Source organism: Leguminivora glycinivorella, chromosome 8 (assembly GCF_023078275.1).
Source record: "Leguminivora glycinivorella isolate SPB_JAAS2020 chromosome 8, LegGlyc_1.1, whole genome shotgun sequence".
Classification (NCBI taxonomy): domain Eukaryota; kingdom Metazoa; phylum Arthropoda; class Insecta; order Lepidoptera; family Tortricidae; genus Leguminivora; species Leguminivora glycinivorella.
The window spans coordinates 354,653-375,572 of NC_062978.1; the positions used below are offsets into that span (position 1 = coordinate 354,653).

At 50.8% G+C, this 20,920-nt stretch overlaps 1 protein-coding gene across 9 annotated transcripts in view; it reads left to right on the forward strand.

Moving 5' to 3' along the window:
* The window catches only part of LOC125229234 (tyrosine-protein kinase Btk29A), a 65,273-nt gene extending 48,846 nt beyond the window's left edge, over positions 1–16,427 (forward strand). For 6 of the 9 annotated variants that reach the window (XM_048134031.1, XM_048134032.1, XM_048134033.1 and 3 more), the window contains 5 exons: positions 12,430–14,203; positions 14,627–14,722; positions 15,506–15,647; positions 15,983–16,116; positions 16,252–16,427. In XM_048134031.1, the coding sequence (XP_047989988.1) occupies positions 12,430–14,203; positions 14,627–14,722; positions 15,506–15,647; positions 15,983–16,116; positions 16,252–16,353 (2,248 nt within the window). In that variant the 3' untranslated portion in view covers positions 16,354–16,427. Of the gene's footprint in view, positions 1–8,941; positions 9,131–12,011; positions 12,205–12,429; positions 14,204–14,626; positions 14,723–15,505; positions 15,648–15,982; positions 16,117–16,251 lie in introns of those variants that run through there. The other 3 variants (XM_048134039.1, XM_048134038.1, XM_048134040.1) reach the window with 3 other exon arrangements.
* Positions 16,428–20,920: the final 4,493 nt, after the last annotated feature.

The following is a 20,920-nucleotide window of genomic DNA, read 5'->3' on the forward strand; positions in this document are numbered from 1 at the left end:
AGGAGACAGGCGCGGCGCATCGACACCGCCGTCAAGATGATGAAGGAGGGCACCATGTCCGAGGACGACTTCATCGAGGAGGCCAAGGTCATGACGTGAGTACTGCCGTGTGCCCCCTGCTGCAGGAGACAGGCGCGGCGCATCGACACCGCCGTCAAGATGATGAAGGAGGGCACCATGTCCGAGGACGACTTCATCGAGGAGGCCAAGGTCATGACGTGAGTACTGCCGTGTGCCCCCTGCTGCAGGAGACAGGCGCGGCGCATCGACACCGCCGTCAAGATGATGAAGGAGGGCACCATGTCCGAGGACGACTTCATCGAGGAGGCCAAGGTCATGACGTGAGTACTGCCGTGTGCCCCCTGCTGCAGGAGACAGGCGCGGCGCATCGACACCGCCGTCAAGATGATGAAGGAGGGCACCATGTCCGAGGACGACTTCATCGAGGAGGCCAAGGTCATGACGTGAGTACTGCCGTGTGCCCCCTGCTGCAGGAGACAGGCGCGGCGCATCGACACCGCCGTCAAGATGATGAAGGAGGGCACCATGTCCGAGGACGACTTCATCGAGGAGGCCAAGGTCATGACGTGAGTACTGCCGTGTGCCCCCTGCTGCAGGAGACAGGCGCGGCGCATCGACACCGCCGTCAAGATGATGAAGGAGGGCACCATGTCCGAGGACGACTTCATCGAGGAGGCCAAGGTCATGACGTGAGTACTGCCGTGTGCCCCCTGCTGCAGGAGACAGGCGCGGCGCATCGACACCGCCGTCAAGATGATGAAGGAGGGCACCATGTCCGAGGACGACTTCATCGAGGAGGCCAAGGTCATGACGTGAGTACAGCCGTGTGCCCCCTGCTGCAGGAGACAGGCGCGGCGCATCGACACCGCCGTCAAGATGATGAAGGAGGGCACCATGTCCGAGGACGACTTCATCGAGGAGGCCAAGGTCATGACGTGAGTACTGCCGTGTGCCCCCTGCTGCAGGAGACAGGCGCGGCGCATCGACACCGCCGTCAAGATGATGAAGGAGGGCACCATGTCCGAGGACGACTTCATCGAGGAGGCCAAGGTCATGACGTGAGTACTGCCGTGTGCCCCCTGCTGCAGGAGACAGGCGCGGCGCATCGACACCGCCGTCAAGATGATGAAGGAGGGCACCATGTCCGAGGACGACTTCATCGAGGAGGCCAAGGTCATGACGTGAGTACTGCCGTGTGCCCCCTGCTGCAGGAGACAGGCGCGGCGCATCGACACCGCCGTCAAGATGATGAAGGAGGGCACCATGTCCGAGGACGACTTCATCGAGGAGGCCAAGGTCATGACGTGAGTACTGCCGTGTGCCCCCTGCTGCAGGAGACAGGCGCGGCGCATCGACACCGCCGTCAAGATGATGAAGGAGGGCACCATGTCCGAGGACGACTTCATCGAGGAGGCCAAGGTCAATTCAATTCAATTCAAAATATCTTTATTCATGTAGGCCTAGTTACAAGCTCTTATGAATAGTTCATTACATATATATTATGATCTTAATCTAACCTAATTATCAGAGCAATTTATTGTTGTAAATTATTGTTCATAATAATATTGAGTCTATAATATACAATTTCATATAAAAATAATCGTTAAACAAAAAATATATAATTAGGTATATGTATATATAAAAATACATGTCTAGAATATTTCTAGGAAAAATCCAATGTCCAAAAAAATACAATATTAATTTCATCAACAATAATAATAATAATATGAATGATTTTTTAATTTTACAGAGCCGTGTGAAGGGCACCGCGAGTTTATGTTTATTTCTAGTATTTATATTATGTACATCACAGTTTTTCTTAAAATTACAAATGTTTTTATGTACATACATAATATTCTCATAAATATATTGACAATGCACTGTCATTATATTAATGTCCTTAAATTTATCTCTAAGTGAGTCTCTATGGTTCATTTTATATATTGCTCGAATAGCCCTCTTCTGCAGAATAAATATGGTATTTATCTCTGAAGCACTGCCCCAAAGTAAAATACCATATGACATAATGCTGTGAAAGTAACTAAAATAAACTAATCGAGCTGTTTTCACGTCTGTTAACTGACGGATCTTGCTCACTGCAAAAGCTGCAGAACTAAGTCTATTCGAGAGGTTAACAATATGGGGACCCCACTGAAGTTTAGAATCTAAAGTTATACCAAGAAAAACTGTACTATCTACCAGTTCTAATTCCTCATCCTTCACAACGACACTTGTTTGCTCATTCCTTACGTTACTATTAGTGACAAACTTAATACATTTAGTCTTTTTTTCATTTAATAATAAATTATTAGCATTGAACCAGTTCACTACTTTAGAGATAGCATTGTTTACATCACTGTGAGCTTGTTGCTGTCGTTTGAGTTTGAAAATAAGTGAGGTGTCGTCTGCAAACAATACTATATCATGGTGGGTCTTTACAAGGAATGGCAAGTCATTTATGTAGATAAGGAACAGGAAAGGCCCCAATATTGATCCCTGTGGTACACCCATAGAGACCAATGACCCAGTTGATCTCTGTCCATTGACATCTACCCTTTGTATTCTACCATTTAAGTAGGACTTGAGTAAATCTAGTGCTGATCCTCTGACTCCATAATAATGTAGTTTCCTGATCAATGTTTCATGACAAACACAGTCGAAGGCCTTAGATAAATCACAAAAGATACCTAAAGCATCTTGTGACTCCTCCCAGGCATCGAAAATATGCTTAATTAGCTCAACACCAGCATCGGTTGTCGAGCGACCCCGTGTGAAGCCAAATTGCTTATTATGCATTAAATTATTAACGTTAAAATGTCGTACTAATTGAGAAAGAACTAATTTTTCAAATATTTTACTGAAAGTTGGCAGCACAGATATTGGTCTAAAGTTAGTGGGGTCAGAGTGGCTGCCGGATTTAAATAAAGGAGTTATTTTGCTATGTTTCATTAGATCAGGAAACTCGCCGCAGTCAACACTGTTGTTGAATATAACTGCTAAGTCAGGCGCTACAACCTCAACTAAGGATTTTACGGCATGGACGGAGACCCCCCAGAGGTCACTAGTTTTTTTGACATTAATTGATTTAAATGCCTTTACTATATCTGAGGTACACACATGTTCAAAATAAAGGTCTCTACAACACTCAGGAACGTTTTCCTCTAATAATGTGACGGCAGATAAGGGTGATGAATTTAAATCCTTAGTTGTGAATGCTGGTATCTCGGTGAAAAATTTTTCGAACTCTGTTGCTACTTCAAAATTGGAATCTATAATTTTGTTATCAATATTCAGTTTAATATCTTTTACTGCGTGTTTCGAGCGACCAGTTTCCACATTAATTACTTTCCACGTTGCTTTAATAATGTCAGAGCTATTTTTTATTTTATTACTAAGATAATTTCGCTTAGCGATATGACAATCTATCTTGAACTTCTTCGAATATTGCTTAACATGTTCTTTAAATTCATCACTCGTATTAAACCGCCGTTCTTCATACAAGGCATACAATGCACGTCTTCGTTGATGTAACTCTGCAGTAGCCCACTCACTAAAAACTGATGCACCACTAACTACGACCGATTTTGAAGTAAATATTGCATTATAATGTTGCAGAAAAGTGTGAAAGAATGAATTATACATACTATTAGGACTCATATCGGAAGACAGGGAGGGTAGCGCCTGAACCAAACTTTGCTTCATTCGTTCCACGCGGTCGGAGGTTACTGGTACAAAAGTTATTTGTTTTCTCAAAGTATTTTTCCTTAATGTCTCAAATACTATCAATTGGCCTAAATGGTCTGATTCTAAGTTGCTAATTACATCTTTAGTAATAGGAAAAATATCAGTGAAAATATTATCTATACAGGTGGCACTAGTGGCAGTCACTCTAGTAGGCTCCATAAAAATATGATTGAGATTACATGATTTGAAAAGATTCAACAATCTGATACTTATTGTTGAATTTTCCAAGATGTTTACATTAAAGTCGCCGCATATAAGTATTTTTTTACTAGAAGATGATATTTTAAGTAGCACAGATTCCATAATTTTTTCAAAAGTTTCAAAATTACTTAATGGCGGCCTATACACACAGACAACAATAAATTGCTCCAATTCTACAGCACTTAGTTCTATAGTCCGTTCAACAGACATGGAAACAATATCCTTACGTTCCTTAAATTTTAACTGGCTATTTATTATAATTAACGACCCACCATGTATGGAACTATGTCTGGTGAACGAACTTGCCACCTGGTGATTATTAAATTGAGGCATTAATTCATTGTTTTTTAACCAGTGTTCAGTAATGCATAAAATGTCTACATAAAATTCGTTCATGAATAGTTCAATTTGTAAATCTTTTCCTCTAATACATTGAATATTTTGATGCACCAGGTGGATATACTTTCCTTGCTCACAGTATTGATTCTTATAGTTACTTAAAATTAAATTGCCAGAGACAGAATCTTTTGTCTTAGAAGCTAGTTTAAATCATTGGTTATGACTGGAACCAATTCCAAGTTCATACTTTGCTGCTCAATAGGAGCAGAGTTGTCTGCCAAATTCTTGGCAGATATGTCAAATAAATAGGATAGCGATAAAGCTATTTGTCTTTTATAATAATTTGAAAGGTAACATTTACCTTTAGTCAAAAACACCATAGGCATATGGTATTTACTAACAAATTTGTTAGTGTCAATTATGCTAACCTTACTACTATATGTACAAAGATTATATAAAGTTACATTCAACTTATGTCTAGTGTTATTTTCTTTTTTTTCTCATGTCATGACGTCATGACGTGAGTACTGCCGTGTGCCCCCTGCTGCAGGAGACAGGCGCGGCGCATCGACACCGCCGTCAAGATGATGAAGGAGGGCACCATGTCCGAGGACGACTTCATCGAGGAGGCCAAGGTCATGACGTGAGTACTGCCGTGTGCCCCCTGCTGCAGGAGACAGGCGCGGCGCATCGACACCGCCGTCAAGATGATGAAGGAGGGCACCATGTCCGAGGACGACTTCATCGAGGAGGCCAAGGTCATGACGTGAGTACTGCCGTGTGCCCCCTGCTGCAGGAGACAGGCGCGGCGCATCGACACCGCCGTCAAGATGATGAAGGAGGGCACCATGTCCGAGGACGACTTCATCGAGGAGGCCAAGGTCATGACGTGAGTACTGCCGTGTGCCCCCTGCTGCAGGAGACAGGCGCGGCGCATCGACACCGCCGTCAAGATGATGAAGGAGGGCACCATGTCCGAGGACGACTTCATCGAGGAGGCCAAGGTCATGACGTGAGTACTGCCGTGTGCCCCCTGCTGCAGGAGACAGGCGCGGCGCATCGACACCGCCGTCAAGATGATGAAGGAGGGCACCATGTCCGAGGACGACTTCATCGAGGAGGCCAAGGTCATGACGTGAGTACTGCCGTGTGCCCCCTGCTGCAGGAGACAGGCGCGGCGCATCGACACCGCCGTCAAGATGATGAAGGAGGGCACCATGTCCGAGGACGACTTCATCGAGGAGGCCAAGGTCATGACGTGAGTACTGCCGTGTGCCCCCTGCTGCAGGAGACAGGCGCGGCGCATCGACACCGCCGTCAAGATGATGAAGGAGGGCACCATGTCCGAGGACGACTTCATCGAGGAGGCCAAGGTCATGACGTGAGTACTGCCGTGTGCCCCCTGCTGCAGGAGACAGGCGCGGCGCATCGACACCGCCGTCAAGATGATGAAGGAGGGCACCATGTCCGAGGACGACTTCATCGAGGAGGCCAAGGTCATGACGTGAGTACTGCCGTGTGCCCCCTGCTGCAGGAGACAGGCGCGGCGCATCGACACCGCCGTCAAGATGATGAAGGAGGGCACCATGTCCGAGGACGACTTCATCGAGGAGGCCAAGGTCATGACGTGAGTACTGCCGTGTGCCCCCTGCTGCAGGAGACAGGCGCGGCGCATCGACACCGCCGTCAAGATGATGAAGGAGGGCACCATGTCCGAGGACGACTTCATCGAGGAGGCCAAGGTCATGACGTGAGTACTGCCGTGTGCCCCCTGCTGCAGGAGACAGGCGCGGCGCATCGACACCGCCGTCAAGATGATGAAGGAGGGCACCATGTCCGAGGACGACTTCATCGAGGAGGCCAAGGTCATGACGTGAGTACTGCCGTGTGCCCCCTGCTGCAGGAGACAGGCGCGGCGCATCGACACCGCCGTCAAGATGATGAAGGAGGGCACCATGTCCGAGGACGACTTCATCGAGGAGGCCAAGGTCATGACGTGAGTACTGCCGTGTGCCCCCTGCTGCAGGAGACAGGCGCGGCGCATCGACACCGCCGTCAAGATGATGAAGGAGGGCACCATGTCCGAGGACGACTTCATCGAGGAGGCCAAGGTCATGACGTGAGTACTGCCGTGTGCCCCCTGCTGCAGGAGACAGGCGCGGCGCATCGACACCGCCGTCAAGATGATGAAGGAGGGCACCATGTCCGAGGACGACTTCATCGAGGAGGCCAAGGTCATGACGTGAGTACTGCCGTGTGCCCCCTGCTGCAGGAGACAGGCGCGGCGCATCGACACCGCCGTCAAGATGATGAAGGAGGGCACCATGTCCGAGGACGACTTCATCGAGGAGGCCAAGGTCATGACGTGAGTACTGCCGTGTGCCCCCTGCTGCAGGAGACAGGCGCGGCGCATCGACACCGCCGTCAAGATGATGAAGGAGGGCACCATGTCCGAGGACGACTTCATCGAGGAGGCCAAGGTCATGACGTGAGTACTGCCGTGTGCCCCCTGCTGCAGGAGACAGGCGCGGCGCATCGACACCGCCGTCAAGATGATGAAGGAGGGCACCATGTCCGAGGACGACTTCATCGAGGAGGCCAAGGTCATGACGTGAGTACTGCCGTGTGCCCCCTGCTGCAGGAGACAGGCGCGGCGCATCGACACCGCCGTCAAGATGATGAAGGAGGGCACCATGTCCGAGGACGACTTCATCGAGGAGGCCAAGGTCATGACGTGAGTACTGCCGTGTGCCCCCTGCTGCAGGAGACAGGCGCGGCGCATCGACACCGCCGTCAAGATGATGAAGGAGGGCACCATGTCCGAGGACGACTTCATCGAGGAGGCCAAGGTCATGACGTGAGTACTGCCGTGTGCCCCCTGCTGCAGGAGACAGGCGCGGCGCATCGACACCGCCGTCAAGATGATGAAGGAGGGCACCATGTCCGAGGACGACTTCATCGAGGAGGCCAAGGTCATGACGTGAGTACTGCCGTGTGCCCCCTGCTGCAGGAGACAGGCGCGGCGCATCGACACCGCCGTCAAGATGATGAAGGAGGGCACCATGTCCGAGGACGACTTCATCGAGGAGGCCAAGGTCATGACGTGAGTACTGCCGTGTGCCCCCTGCTGCAGGAGACAGGCGCGGCGCATCGACACCGCCGTCAAGATGATGAAGGAGGGCACCATGTCCGAGGACGACTTCATCGAGGAGGCCAAGGTCATGACGTGAGTACTGCCGTGTGCCCCCTGCTGCAGGAGACAGGCGCGGCGCATCGACACCGCCGTCAAGATGATGAAGGAGGGCACCATGTCCGAGGACGACTTCATCGAGGAGGCCAAGGTCATGACGTGAGTACTGCCGTGTGCCCCCTGCTGCAGGAGACAGGCGCGGCGCATCGACACCGCCGTCAAGATGATGAAGGAGGGCACCATGTCCGAGGACGACTTCATCGAGGAGGCCAAGGTCATGACGTGAGTACTGCCGTGTGCCCCCTGCTGCAGGAGACAGGCGCGGCGCATCGACACCGCCGTCAAGATGATGAAGGAGGGCACCATGTCCGAGGACGACTTCATCGAGGAGGCCAAGGTCATGACGTGAGTACTGCCGTGTGCCCCCTGCTGCAGGAGACAGGCGCGGCGCATCGACACCGCCGTCAAGATGATGAAGGAGGGCACCATGTCCGAGGACGACTTCATCGAGGAGGCCAAGGTCATGACGTGAGTACTGCCGTGTGCCCCCTGCTGCAGGAGACAGGCGCGGCGCATCGACACCGCCGTCAAGATGATGAAGGAGGGCACCATGTCCGAGGACGACTTCATCGAGGAGGCCAAGGTCATGACGTGAGTACTGCCGTGTGCCCCCTGCTGCAGGAGACAGGCGCGGCGCATCGACACCGCCGTCAAGATGATGAAGGAGGGCACCATGTCCGAGGACGACTTCATCGAGGAGGCCAAGGTCATGACGTGAGTACTGCCGTGTGCCCCCTGCTGCAGGAGACAGGCGCGGCGCATCGACACCGCCGTCAAGATGATGAAGGAGGGCACCATGTCCGAGGACGACTTCATCGAGGAGGCCAAGGTCATGACGTGAGTACTGCCGTGTGCCCCCTGCTGCAGGAGACAGGCGCGGCGCATCGACACCGCCGTCAAGATGATGAAGGAGGGCACCATGTCCGAGGACGACTTCATCGAGGAGGCCAAGGTCATGACGTGAGTACTGCCGTGTGCCCCCTGCTGCAGGAGACAGGCGCGGCGCATCGACACCGCCGTCAAGATGATGAAGGAGGGCACCATGTCCGAGGACGACTTCATCGAGGAGGCCAAGGTCATGACGTGAGTACTGCCGTGTGCCCCCTGCTGCAGGAGACAGGCGCGGCGCATCGACACCGCCGTCAAGATGATGAAGGAGGGCACCATGTCCGAGGACGACTTCATCGAGGAGGCCAAGGTCATGACGTGAGTACTGCCGTGTGCCCCCTGCTGCAGGAGACAGGCGCGGCGCATCGACACCGCCGTCAAGATGATGAAGGAGGGCACCATGTCCGAGGACGACTTCATCGAGGAGGCCAAGGTCATGACGTGAGTACTGCCGTGTGCCCCCTGCTGCAGGAGACAGGCGCGGCGCATCGACACCGCCGTCAAGATGATGAAGGAGGGCACCATGTCCGAGGACGACTTCATCGAGGAGGCCAAGGTCATGACGTGAGTACTGCCGTGTGCCCCCTGCTGCAGGAGACAGGCGCGGCGCATCGACACCGCCGTCAAGATGATGAAGGAGGGCACCATGTCCGAGGACGACTTCATCGAGGAGGCCAAGGTCATGACGTGAGTACTGCCGTGTGCCCCCTGCTGCAGGAGACAGGCGCGGCGCATCGACACCGCCGTCAAGATGATGAAGGAGGGCACCATGTCCGAGGACGACTTCATCGAGGAGGCCAAGGTCATGACGTGAGTACTGCCGTGTGCCCCCTGCTGCAGGAGACAGGCGCGGCGCATCGACACCGCCGTCAAGATGATGAAGGAGGGCACCATGTCCGAGGACGACTTCATCGAGGAGGCCAAGGTCATGACGTGAGTACTGCCGTGTGCCCCTGCTGCAGGAGACAGGCGCGGCGCATCGACACCGCCGTCAAGATGATGAAGGAGGGCACCATGTCCGAGGACGACTTCATCGAGGAGGCCAAGGTCATGACGTGAGTACTGCCGTGTGCCCCCTGCTGCAGGAGACAGGCGCGGCGCATCGACACCGCCGTCAAGATGATGAAGGAGGGCACCATGTCCGAGGACGACTTCATCGAGGAGGCCAAGGTCATGACGTGAGTACTGCCGTGTGCCCCCTGCTGCAGGAGACAGGCGCGGCGCATCGACACCGCCGTCAAGATGATGAAGGAGGGCACCATGTCCGAGGACGACTTCATCGAGGAGGCCAAGGTCATGACGTGAGTACTGCCGTGTGCCCCCTGCTGCAGGAGACAGGCGCGGCGCATCGACACCGCCGTCAAGATGATGAAGGAGGGCACCATGTCCGAGGACGACTTCATCGAGGAGGCCAAGGTCATGACGTGAGTACTGCCGTGTGCCCCCTGCTGCAGGAGACAGGCGCGGCGCATCGACACCGCCGTCAAGATGATGAAGGAGGGCACCATGTCCGAGGACGACTTCATCGAGGAGGCCAAGGTCATGACGTGAGTACTGCCGTGTGCCCCCTGCTGCAGGAGACAGGCGCGGCGCATCGACACCGCCGTCAAGATGATGAAGGAGGGCACCATGTCCGAGGACGACTTCATCGAGGAGGCCAAGGTCATGACGTGAGTACTGCCGTGTGCCCCCTGCTGCAGGAGACAGGCGCGGCGCATCGACACCGCCGTCAAGATGATGAAGGAGGGCACCATGTCCGAGGACGACTTCATCGAGGAGGCCAAGGTCATGACGTGAGTACTGCCGTGTGCCCCCTGCTGCAGGAGACAGGCGCGGCGCATCGACACCGCCGTCAAGATGATGAAGGAGGGCACCATGTCCGAGGACGACTTCATCGAGGAGGCCAAGGTCATGACGTGAGTACTGCCGTGTGCCCCCTGCTGCAGGAGACAGGCGCGGCGCATCGACACCGCCGTCAAGATGATGAAGGAGGGCACCATGTCCGAGGACGACTTCATCGAGGAGGCCAAGGTCATGACGTGAGTACTGCCGTGTGCCCCCTGCTGCAGGAGACAGGCGCGGCGCATCGACACCGCCGTCAAGATGATGAAGGAGGGCACCATGTCCGAGGACGACTTCATCGAGGAGGCCAAGGTCATGACGTGAGTACTGCCGTGTGCCCCCTGCTGCAGGAGACAGGCGCGGCGCATCGACACCGCCGTCAAGATGATGAAGGAGGGCACCATGTCCGAGGACGACTTCATCGAGGAGGCCAAGGTCATGACGTGAGTACTGCCGTGTGCCCCCTGCTGCAGGAGACAGGCGCGGCGCATCGACACCGCCGTCAAGATGATGAAGGAGGGCACCATGTCCGAGGACGACTTCATCGAGGAGGCCAAGGTCATGACGTGAGTACTGCCGTGTGCCCCCTGCTGCAGGAGACAGGCGCGGCGCATCGACACCGCCGTCAAGATGATGAAGGAGGGCACCATGTCCGAGGACGACTTCATCGAGGAGGCCAAGGTCATGACGTGAGTACTGCCGTGTGCCCCCTGCTGCAGGAGACAGGCGCGGCGCATCGACACCGCCGTCAAGATGATGAAGGAGGGCACCATGTCCGAGGACGACTTCATCGAGGAGGCCAAGGTCATGACGTGAGTACTGCCGTGTGCCCCCTGCTGCAGGAGACAGGCGCGGCGCATCGACACCGCCGTCAAGATGATGAAGGAGGGCACCATGTCCGAGGACGACTTCATCGAGGAGGCCAAGGTCATGACGTGAGTACTGCCGTGTGCCCCCTGCTGCAGGAGACAGGCGCGGCGCATCGACACCGCCGTCAAGATGATGAAGGAGGGCACCATGTCCGAGGACGACTTCATCGAGGAGGCCAAGGTCATGACGTGAGTACTGCCGTGTGCCCCCTGCTGCAGGAGACAGGCGCGGCGCATCGACACCGCCGTCAAGATGATGAAGGAGGGCACCATGTCCGAGGACGACTTCATCGAGGAGGCCAAGGTCATGACGTGAGTACTGCCGTGTGCCCCCTGCTGCAGGAGACAGGCGCGGCGCATCGACACCGCCGTCAAGATGATGAAGGAGGGCACCATGTCCGAGGACGACTTCATCGAGGAGGCCAAGGTCATGACGTGAGTACTGCCGTGTGCCCCCTGCTGCAGGAGACAGGCGCGGCGCATCGACACCGCCGTCAAGATGATGAAGGAGGGCACCATGTCCGAGGACGACTTCATCGAGGAGGCCAAGGTCATGACGTGAGTACTGCCGTGTGCCCCCTGCTGCAGGAGACAGGCGCGGCGCATCGACACCGCCGTCAAGATGATGAAGGAGGGCACCATGTCCGAGGACGACTTCATCGAGGAGGCCAAGGTCATGACGTGAGTACTGCCGTGTGCCCCCTGCTGCAGGAGACAGGCGCGGCGCATCGACACCGCCGTCAAGATGATGAAGGAGGGCACCATGTCCGAGGACGACTTCATCGAGGAGGCCAAGGTCATGACGTGAGTACTGCCGTGTGCCCCCTGCTGCAGGAGACAGGCGCGGCGCATCGACACCGCCGTCAAGATGATGAAGGAGGGCACCATGTCCGAGGACGACTTCATCGAGGAGGCCAAGGTCATGACGTGAGTACTGCCGTGTGCCCCCTGCTGCAGGAGACAGGCGCGGCGCATCGACACCGCCGTCAAGATGATGAAGGAGGGCACCATGTCCGAGGACGACTTCATCGAGGAGGCCAAGGTCATGACGTGAGTACTGCCGTGTGCCCCCTTCTGCAGGAGACAGGCGCGGCGCATCGACACCGCCGTCAAGATGATGAAGGAGGGCACCATGTTCGCCCGGCCCTTAAGTAAGAATGTCGCCCACATGAACTCTCACAGTGACTAACATTGTCACTAGCCACTTACTACCGATATGTTGTAACGTTTCTTATTTCCGATAAAGCTATTTATCTTGCATAATTTCACTTTCAGTAAACTGCAGCATCAGAACCTGGTGCAGCTGTACGGCGTGTGCTCGAAGCGGCGGCCCATCTACATCGTGACCGAGTACATGCGCCACGGCTCCCTGTTCAACTACCTGCGCCGCACCGCGCCCGACCTGCTGCCCGCCGCCGTGCTGCTGGACATGTGCATACAGGTACCAGTGCCCGACACCTGCTCCACCACCTGCTGCCGCCGCCGTGCTGCTGGACATGTGCATACAGGTACCAGTGCCCGACACCTGCTCCACCACCTGCTGCCGCCGCCGTGCTGCTGGACATGTGCATACAGGTACCAGTGCCCGACACCTGCTCCACCACCTGCTGCCGCCGCCGTGCTGCTGGACATGTGCATACAGGTACCAGTGCCCGACACCTGCTCCACCACCTGCTGCCGCCGCCGTGCTGCTGGACATGTGCATACAGGTACCAGTGCCCGACACCTGCTCCACCACCTGCTGCCGCCGCCGTGCTGCTGGACATGTGCATACAGGTACCAGTGCCCGACACCTGCTCCACCACCTGCTGCCGCCGCCGTGCTGCTGGACATGTGCATACAGGTACCAGTGCCCGACACCTGCTCCACCACCTGCTGCCGCCGCCGTGCTGCTGGACATGTGCATACAGGTACCAGTGCCCGACACCTGCTCCACCACCTGCTGCCGCCGCCGTGCTGCTGGACATGTGCATACAGGTACCAGTGCCCGACACCTGCTCCACCACCTGCTGCCGCCGCCGTGCTGCTGGACATGTGCATACAGGTACCAGTGCCCGACACCTGCTCCACCACCTGCTGCCGCCGCCGTGCTGCTGGACATGTGCATACAGGTACCAGTGCCCGACACCTGCTCCACCACCTGCTGCCGCCGCCGTGCTGCTGGACATGTGCATACAGGTACCAGTGCCCGACACCTGCTCCACCACCTGCTGCCGCCGCCGTGCTGCTGGACATGTGCATACAGGTACCAGTGCCCGACACCTGCTCCACCACCTGCTGCCGCCGCCGTGCTGCTGGACATGTGCATACAGGTACCAGTGCCCGACACCTGCTCCACCACCTGCTGCCGCCGCCGTGCTGCTGGACATGTGCATACAGGTACCAGTGCCCGACACCTGCTCCACCACCTGCTGCCGCCGCCGTGCTGCTGGACATGTGCATACAGGTACCAGTGCCCGACACCTGCTCCACCACCTGCTGCCGCCGCCGTGCTGCTGGACATGTGCATACAGGTACCAGTGCCCGACACCTGCTCCACCACCTGCTGCCGCCGCCGTGCTGCTGGACATGTGCATACAGGTACCAGTGCCCGACACCTGCTCCACCACCTGCTGCCGCCGCCGTGCTGCTGGACATGTGCATACAGGTACCAGTGCCCGACACCTGCTCCACCACCTGCTGCCGCCGCCGTGCTGCTGGACATGTGCATACAGGTACCAGTGCCCGACACCTGCTCCACCACCTGCTGCCGCCGCCGTGCTGCTGGACATGTGCATACAGGTACCAGTGCCCGACACCTGCTCCACCACCTGCTGCCGCCGCCGTGCTGCTGGACATGTGCATACAGGTACCAGTGCCCGACACCTGCTCCACCACCTGCTGCCGCCGCCGTGCTGCTGGACATGTGCATACAGGTACCAGTGCCCGACACCTGCTCCACCACCTGCTGCCGCCGCCGTGCTGCTGGACATGTGCATACAGGTACCAGTGCCCGACACCTGCTCCACCACCTGCTGCCGCCGCCGTGCTGCTGGACATGTGCATACAGGTACCAGTGCCCGACACCTGCTCCACCACCTGCTGCCGCCGCCGTGCTGCTCGACATTTCAACGACATGTCGAGCTTTTTTCGCCGACTGTACTTTTCTTTCAACAGTCATCTACTCCTCTCCGAGACGTTTCTAAAAGCCTTACTCGATGAGGATACGACATTTCATTATAGAGTTCCTATGGCCACCTTTCTGCTCCATCATCAGGTCAGCTTCATGATACCATAATATTGCACGGTCGCGTGACTTACATATTTGTACAAAATTTCAGCTCAATCGGAAACCGGGAAGTGGGTCAAATTTAACTTGCGAGTTTTAATTATAGACACAACGGGACAGGTGAAAGTAAATAAAAGCTTGTAATACAAAGTTGACTTTCGAATGTTGACCGCAGACAATAATACACGTGTTGTATATTTGCAGGTGTGCAAAGGCATGGCGTACCTGGAGAGGCACAACTACATCCACCGGGACCTGGCCGCGAGGAACTGCCTCGTGGGAGACGAGAACGTCGTCAAGGTGAGTGCTAATCTTACGGATTCATCCTAATTTGCCCAAATGCATTATTGGATACTAGTATTAGCTTCATTTTAGTTTTGTTCTTCGTGACTCAAGTCTTTTTTTTCTGGTATTATTCTTGTTCGTGTAGATGCAGGTAGGGAGGCACAATTTCAATTCTATAAAAGAATGACACTATGTAACAGGGGATGAGTGTTATAATTTTATTTTTTCTTGACAAGTCTGATTGAAAACATTGCCTGTAATTTCGGTTACAAGATAAAAAAATATTACTGACGAACAGAAAAGACAGTTCGTAAAAACTGAAGTTTATCAGTGATTTAGGGTAGAATGTTGCTGTCCGTTTATACTCCCTACACCTTAAGTCGATTTTTACGACTACCAAAAAAGATCGGTGGTGAAATTCTTAACCCGTCACATACACCTATGAACACCCCACGTCAGAACACTCGCGTTTTATATAATTACCTACCTAAGCACAAATTTAAAATTTTGAAAAAGCCCCAATATAGTGGACCGATTTTCATGAAACATGGCTAAGAACACTCCCGACTAATTCAGCTTTCAAACAAAAAAAAACTAAATCTAATAAATCGGTCCATCCGTTAGGGAGCTACGATGCCACAGGCAGACACACACAGGCAGACACGTCAAACTTATAACACCCTGTCGTTTTTACGTCGGGGGTTAAAAACCGGTGAACATATGAACAGCCATCGTGCTCGCTGCACCATGCTGGGTCCATAAATGATATAAATAAATGAGTTGCGTCGTGTGTTGCAGGTGGCGGACTTCGGGCTGGCGCGGTACGTGCTGGACGACCAGTACACGAGCTCGGGCGGCACCAAGTTCCCCATCAAGTGGGCGCCGCCCGAGGTGCTCAACTACACGCGCTTCTCCTCCAAATCAGACGTGTGGGCTTTCGGTGAGTTTGCGGTGTCGGCTTTTGGTCGGTTTGTATATCAAGGTGCTGTCTGGACACAGGCCGAGTCAAAGTGGGTACATTTTTCATCAAGAAATGGTCACAATACCTAGTTGTGGTTTTTTGTGGAAAATGTCTAGTATAACTGTCGGGTTCATTAAATGTGGTGTCGTGGTGACCGTTTGTTGCGCCGTGAGGCGCTTTTGAACAAAATATTTGAATGAATTTGTTTAATCTGAATTTATGTATAGGTAAGTACTTAATAGTTTCAGTCGTAGGCTGAGCGGTTTTGATGATTCGCTTTTGTAATGACATAAAATAAATGTTTGTTATCGCAGGCGTTCTGATGTGGGAGGTGTTCACGTGCGGCCAGGTGCCGTACGGGCGCATGAAGAACACGCAGGTGGTGGAGATGGTGCAGCGGGGACACCTGCTGGAGAAGCCCGACGGCTGCTCGCCCGTCATCTACAACGTGAGTGTTCCGACGCGGGGCGGCCGTCGGCGGACGGTTCGCGGGCGCATCGAGAATCGCCTTTATATTATTCGTTTACGTCGTAATTTTAGTTCGTCGGTGTCGGTACCGAAGTGACGATTTCCTCGTTTACAGGTGATGCGGGCGTGCTGGCGGGGCGTGCCGGACGAGCGGCCGTCGTTCCGTGCGCTGAACGCGGAGCTGGCCGGCGTGGCGCAGGCCGTGCTGGCCGACTGACTGCGCCTGCTGCGAGCGCTGCTGCGCCCGCCCGGCGCCGCCCCCTCGCCCTCGCCCTCGCCCTCGCCGGCCGCACACGCTCCCCCCGCCGCCCCCGCACACACGCTCCCCCGCGCCGCCCGCCCCGACGCGTCCGCGCCCGTCTGACAGGAGCGCGCCCGTGCTGCGGTAATATTACAAGCGTGACCCGCCCCCGAGTATACAAAACTACGACCGCTCTTAACGTTTCAAAATCGTTCCCCGCTCAAAAATCTCACCCCTCCTCGGTCGCCCGTCTGATTTATTCGATAATCGTTCGAAAACGTTCCCCGAAAGACCGCTTCTCGAATAAAAAAAACAGATACGACGTAAATAAAAAACTACTCGACGAATCGCGTATTAAATTCGCGAGTCTGGTCCGTATTTCGTTTGAACGATACGTTGACGATACCGTCGTTTCCGCTCCGTTAATTATACACATTTGAATCTCCGACTAGAATCATAAATATACTTTAGTCCGACCTGCGACCGCATCGAAACCGATCGCGACCGTAGCCCGCTTTCGTTAATATTTACCGCGATACTTCTGATCTCATCGCTTGAAGTGTGACATATTATAATAAACCACCCGACGACGAACGCGGACGACAAACCCCGCGATCTAACCCGGGACAGAGGGAGGAATTGATTATAAAGTTTACATTTTTAATAAATTGCAAAACCGAGCTCACGCTTGCGCCGTCCACTGCCGATGTGTACGCGCCCGTACCCAAATCCATACAACTTGGCGATTTTTTTAATTTAGAGCGACTCATTTCAATTATTTCATTTCACACGTATGTCTACTTTTTTCTACATAATATGTCTACTACTAGGCCTTATTCTTAATTAATGTTATTGATAACAGGTGGTCAAAACCACTATCTAAACACCCAATTTCTACCGCCCATATATATTTCACCGCTTTTTACCGGTGTAAAATACTTGAAGAAATCGGTCTCTCCGAATTAAAAAATCGACCCCCGAGCTGTGCGATTACTCATTTGCATACTCATACTCATCTATTTCATCATATCATTATCCATTAATATTCTAGTGTAAATAAAAAGACTATTATACACGTATTTAAGTTAGCATGTAGATAGTATAGTGACATTTTGTACATGTAGTCATTATTTTACGCGTAAACCAGTATTTATATTATCTTAGTGTCGTCCTATATAATATGTCCCGACCGTCGCTAACTCGTAAGGCCGTGAATATGAATAGTATACAACGCGACGTTTTTTTATGTATTTATCCATTGTATGGTATGTAGGATATACTTTCATAAATAGACCTGTAATTATTTGATATAAATTAAAGTTTGTAATGTTTCTGTTTTAGTGTATGTTTTTGACAGTTTGAGTAAGTTTGGCTAGCGAAGCGTGATACTGCCGTAGCTGATGTTCACTGGCATAGTTTTAATATTAGATAGACGATATTGACAAATGATCTCAAAAAGAATATAACAAAAAATCTATGTCAGTGTCAATAAACGGTAATCATTTATTTTTATTCCTTGCATTCTGTCTTACTTCAGTAGATTTTTTTATACAGACTGGTTTTATTTCGACGATACATATTCCCACGGGGATTCAGCTATAGTATGAATTTACTGAGATGAACTTTTCGGTTTTGCCCTAATCTGTTAAACAAAGGCCTTTGTTTCTATTATTCCCGGCGGCTAGCTCCCGTTTCCACAGCACGTGCTAAAGTCTCAGTGTAGTTAAAAAGCAACTATCATGATAGCAATAAGGTTCAAATTTATTAAACAGTTTGCAGTGTGCAGGTAACTTTTTTTTGAAGATGACAAAACGTGTTATCTCCGAAAGGGCTTTTTATGGATTTGAACCTTATTGCTATCATGATAGTTGCTTTTTAACTACACTGAGACTTTAGCACGTGCTGTGGAAACGGGAGCTAACCGCAGCGAATAATAGAAACAAAGGCCTTTGTTTAACAGATTAGGGCAAAACCGAAAAGTGCATCTCAGAAAATTCATACTATAATATAACCTACCTATAAAATATTTGAATCCTAGCTAATTTGTGTGAATAATTAGTATCATGATTCGCAAGCCGAACTGTAACTCCGACGTGCTTCCACGACGCAATGCAATACGATGCTGTAATGACTTAAATATCTGTAAATTTTGTTTAAATGGGATTTTTTACATAATGCCAGTACGGACATAAGACGTTAGAAACATTCCATGGTGTGTTGTAAACTTGTAACTGAAAGTGTATAAAACACCTATTTTTGTTGTGTCGAAGTCTGGTCAAAGGACCCAGGACATTTTGGTATTTTTGGGTAGAAATGAGACAATTAAATTTGTATTGCATGAACTAGTCAAAATAAGCAAACAAAATGTGTGATAATTTATCTTTAAACATTTGTTGACTTGTTTCTTGTCCATTAAAAAAGCCACGCCAAATAAGGCGCAAAAGCAAAGTCCGGCAAAGTTGTGCCACCCGACTTGACGTCGCTGGCGATGGCGACACGCTCTGTAGAACATTTGGACGTACTTTAGCGAAAGGGATTCATCCTCTCAAAATTACCATTGATGACTTTTCCTTTTGACAAAACGTTCAAGTTATAATGACTGATTTTTTTTGAATCGGATCCATTTCCTACAATTTACGTCCATTTGTTGTCGACCCCTGGCTCAGCTAAATAATGAAACGACTCGATTTTAACCAATTCTAAACATTGTGCCAATACTATTGTTACATTTATTACTTTTAGGAACACGACAAAGTACAGGTACACGTGAGACTTAACATTTGATATAAACATTATTGTAGGCTCGAATTATTGTTGTTTGTGAGAACTGAAATGTGCTCCTCCCTCAGAGAAGAAACGTCTCTGGCTGTTTACCAGACACATCCTTGTCACTTGTAATGTGGATTATTACTGAAATATTCTGCCGCTAGAGTGCAGCACTAATACAAACCGGAACCTATGTTTTTCACATATTTCACAGATTTTATTGCTAGAAATGAATATGACATTAATGCATCAAGATGGTTAATTTGCTGTTTGTGCTAGTAGCGACCTCTACGCAGAGTTTACGTTATATTCCCAAGTCTTTGTAGTTTCTTTATATCCTGAAAATGAAATCAGTGTTGTCAATAATTGTAACCCTTTGAATACCTACTGAAGACGTCAACCGGCCGTAGTCTTATATAACCTTCGTGAATTCTGAAGCAGTCTTTCAGAGGGTTAAAACACAAAGTTAAGAATGACAAATTGACAGTACAATATGATAGGAATATTTGTGCAACGTGAATGACTCCGTTTAGTGGTGATTCGCTTCGGATTGTACAGTGATTTATTTGTATAACTGTTTTGTAATATTAGTAATTCAAATAAAATTATTGAAATCATATGATTTTTTTATTTATAATACCAAAACCAAACTAAAAAATTTACCAAGACAAATGATTCGTTAGAATGCACTTATCACGAAAGCGAGATATAATTTGCACCCTTGCATGCTTCACTCACGCTTCACTTGGAAGTGTACTAATGGCTCGATAATATGTGAAAACAAGGAAACGTTGCCGACATTTTTATGTACTTGCTTTATTGGTATAATATATAAATAGTATTTTACTTAAATAGTAGGTATTAATCTCAATGCAAATAAAATATGGAATGGCACTGATAAAAGAATAAAGTTATTATGCAAGATCAACAATTAGGTACGTAAGGCTATATCGAATTAAATTATAAATGTAAGTGTACTATATTATTACATATAACAATCATAATAAAGCATGTCGCGTACCTACTCGTCCACTAATAATACTTTTTCGGAACGGAATGTGGATTTCCGACTTTCTCAAGTCGCTCTTGAGAACAGTCATTACGTTGTCTGTTCGCTATTTGGCGCAAACATGCAACCATTAACTATAATTAACAAGATTTACAATTATTATAAAATTAAATATATACCACACTAAAGAAAAAGCGATCAAGCTCTTAATAAAATAATTTGAATTAAGAGTTTTGAATGATTCACGGTTATTTTCATTAGACTTATATTGACCGGGATATAGACCGTGATTACCTTTCCTTACCTTTCGTTTTAACTGCGTCGAAATATCGGGAGCTCGACAAAACTATATTTATGTTTAATTTGATGGTCAAATCAAAAAACTTAGTGCGGTCGTGCCAGGGAGTACCTATCTAGCACGACCACAACCCATGTCGAAACTCCGAAACCATGGTAATCACGGTCTATATCCCCAGGAAGTCACCTATATAAGTCAAAAAAGTAATAATTACTGAATTGTTCCCAACGTCGAAAGCTTTACAATAATTATTTTACTAGATTATAAATTAATAAGACAAGCCTTACCGGCGACAAGTAGTACCTCCATTTGATTATCCAAATATCCAGTGAACGAGGAGGCACACTGACATTGTATCCCGCCAGGCGGCGCTGTGCAAGTGCCTAGGCATGTCACTGTCATTCATATATGAGAGAGAGAGAAAAACATATCTTCTTGCTCTGACGTATGAAATTCTCTATCTGTGCAAT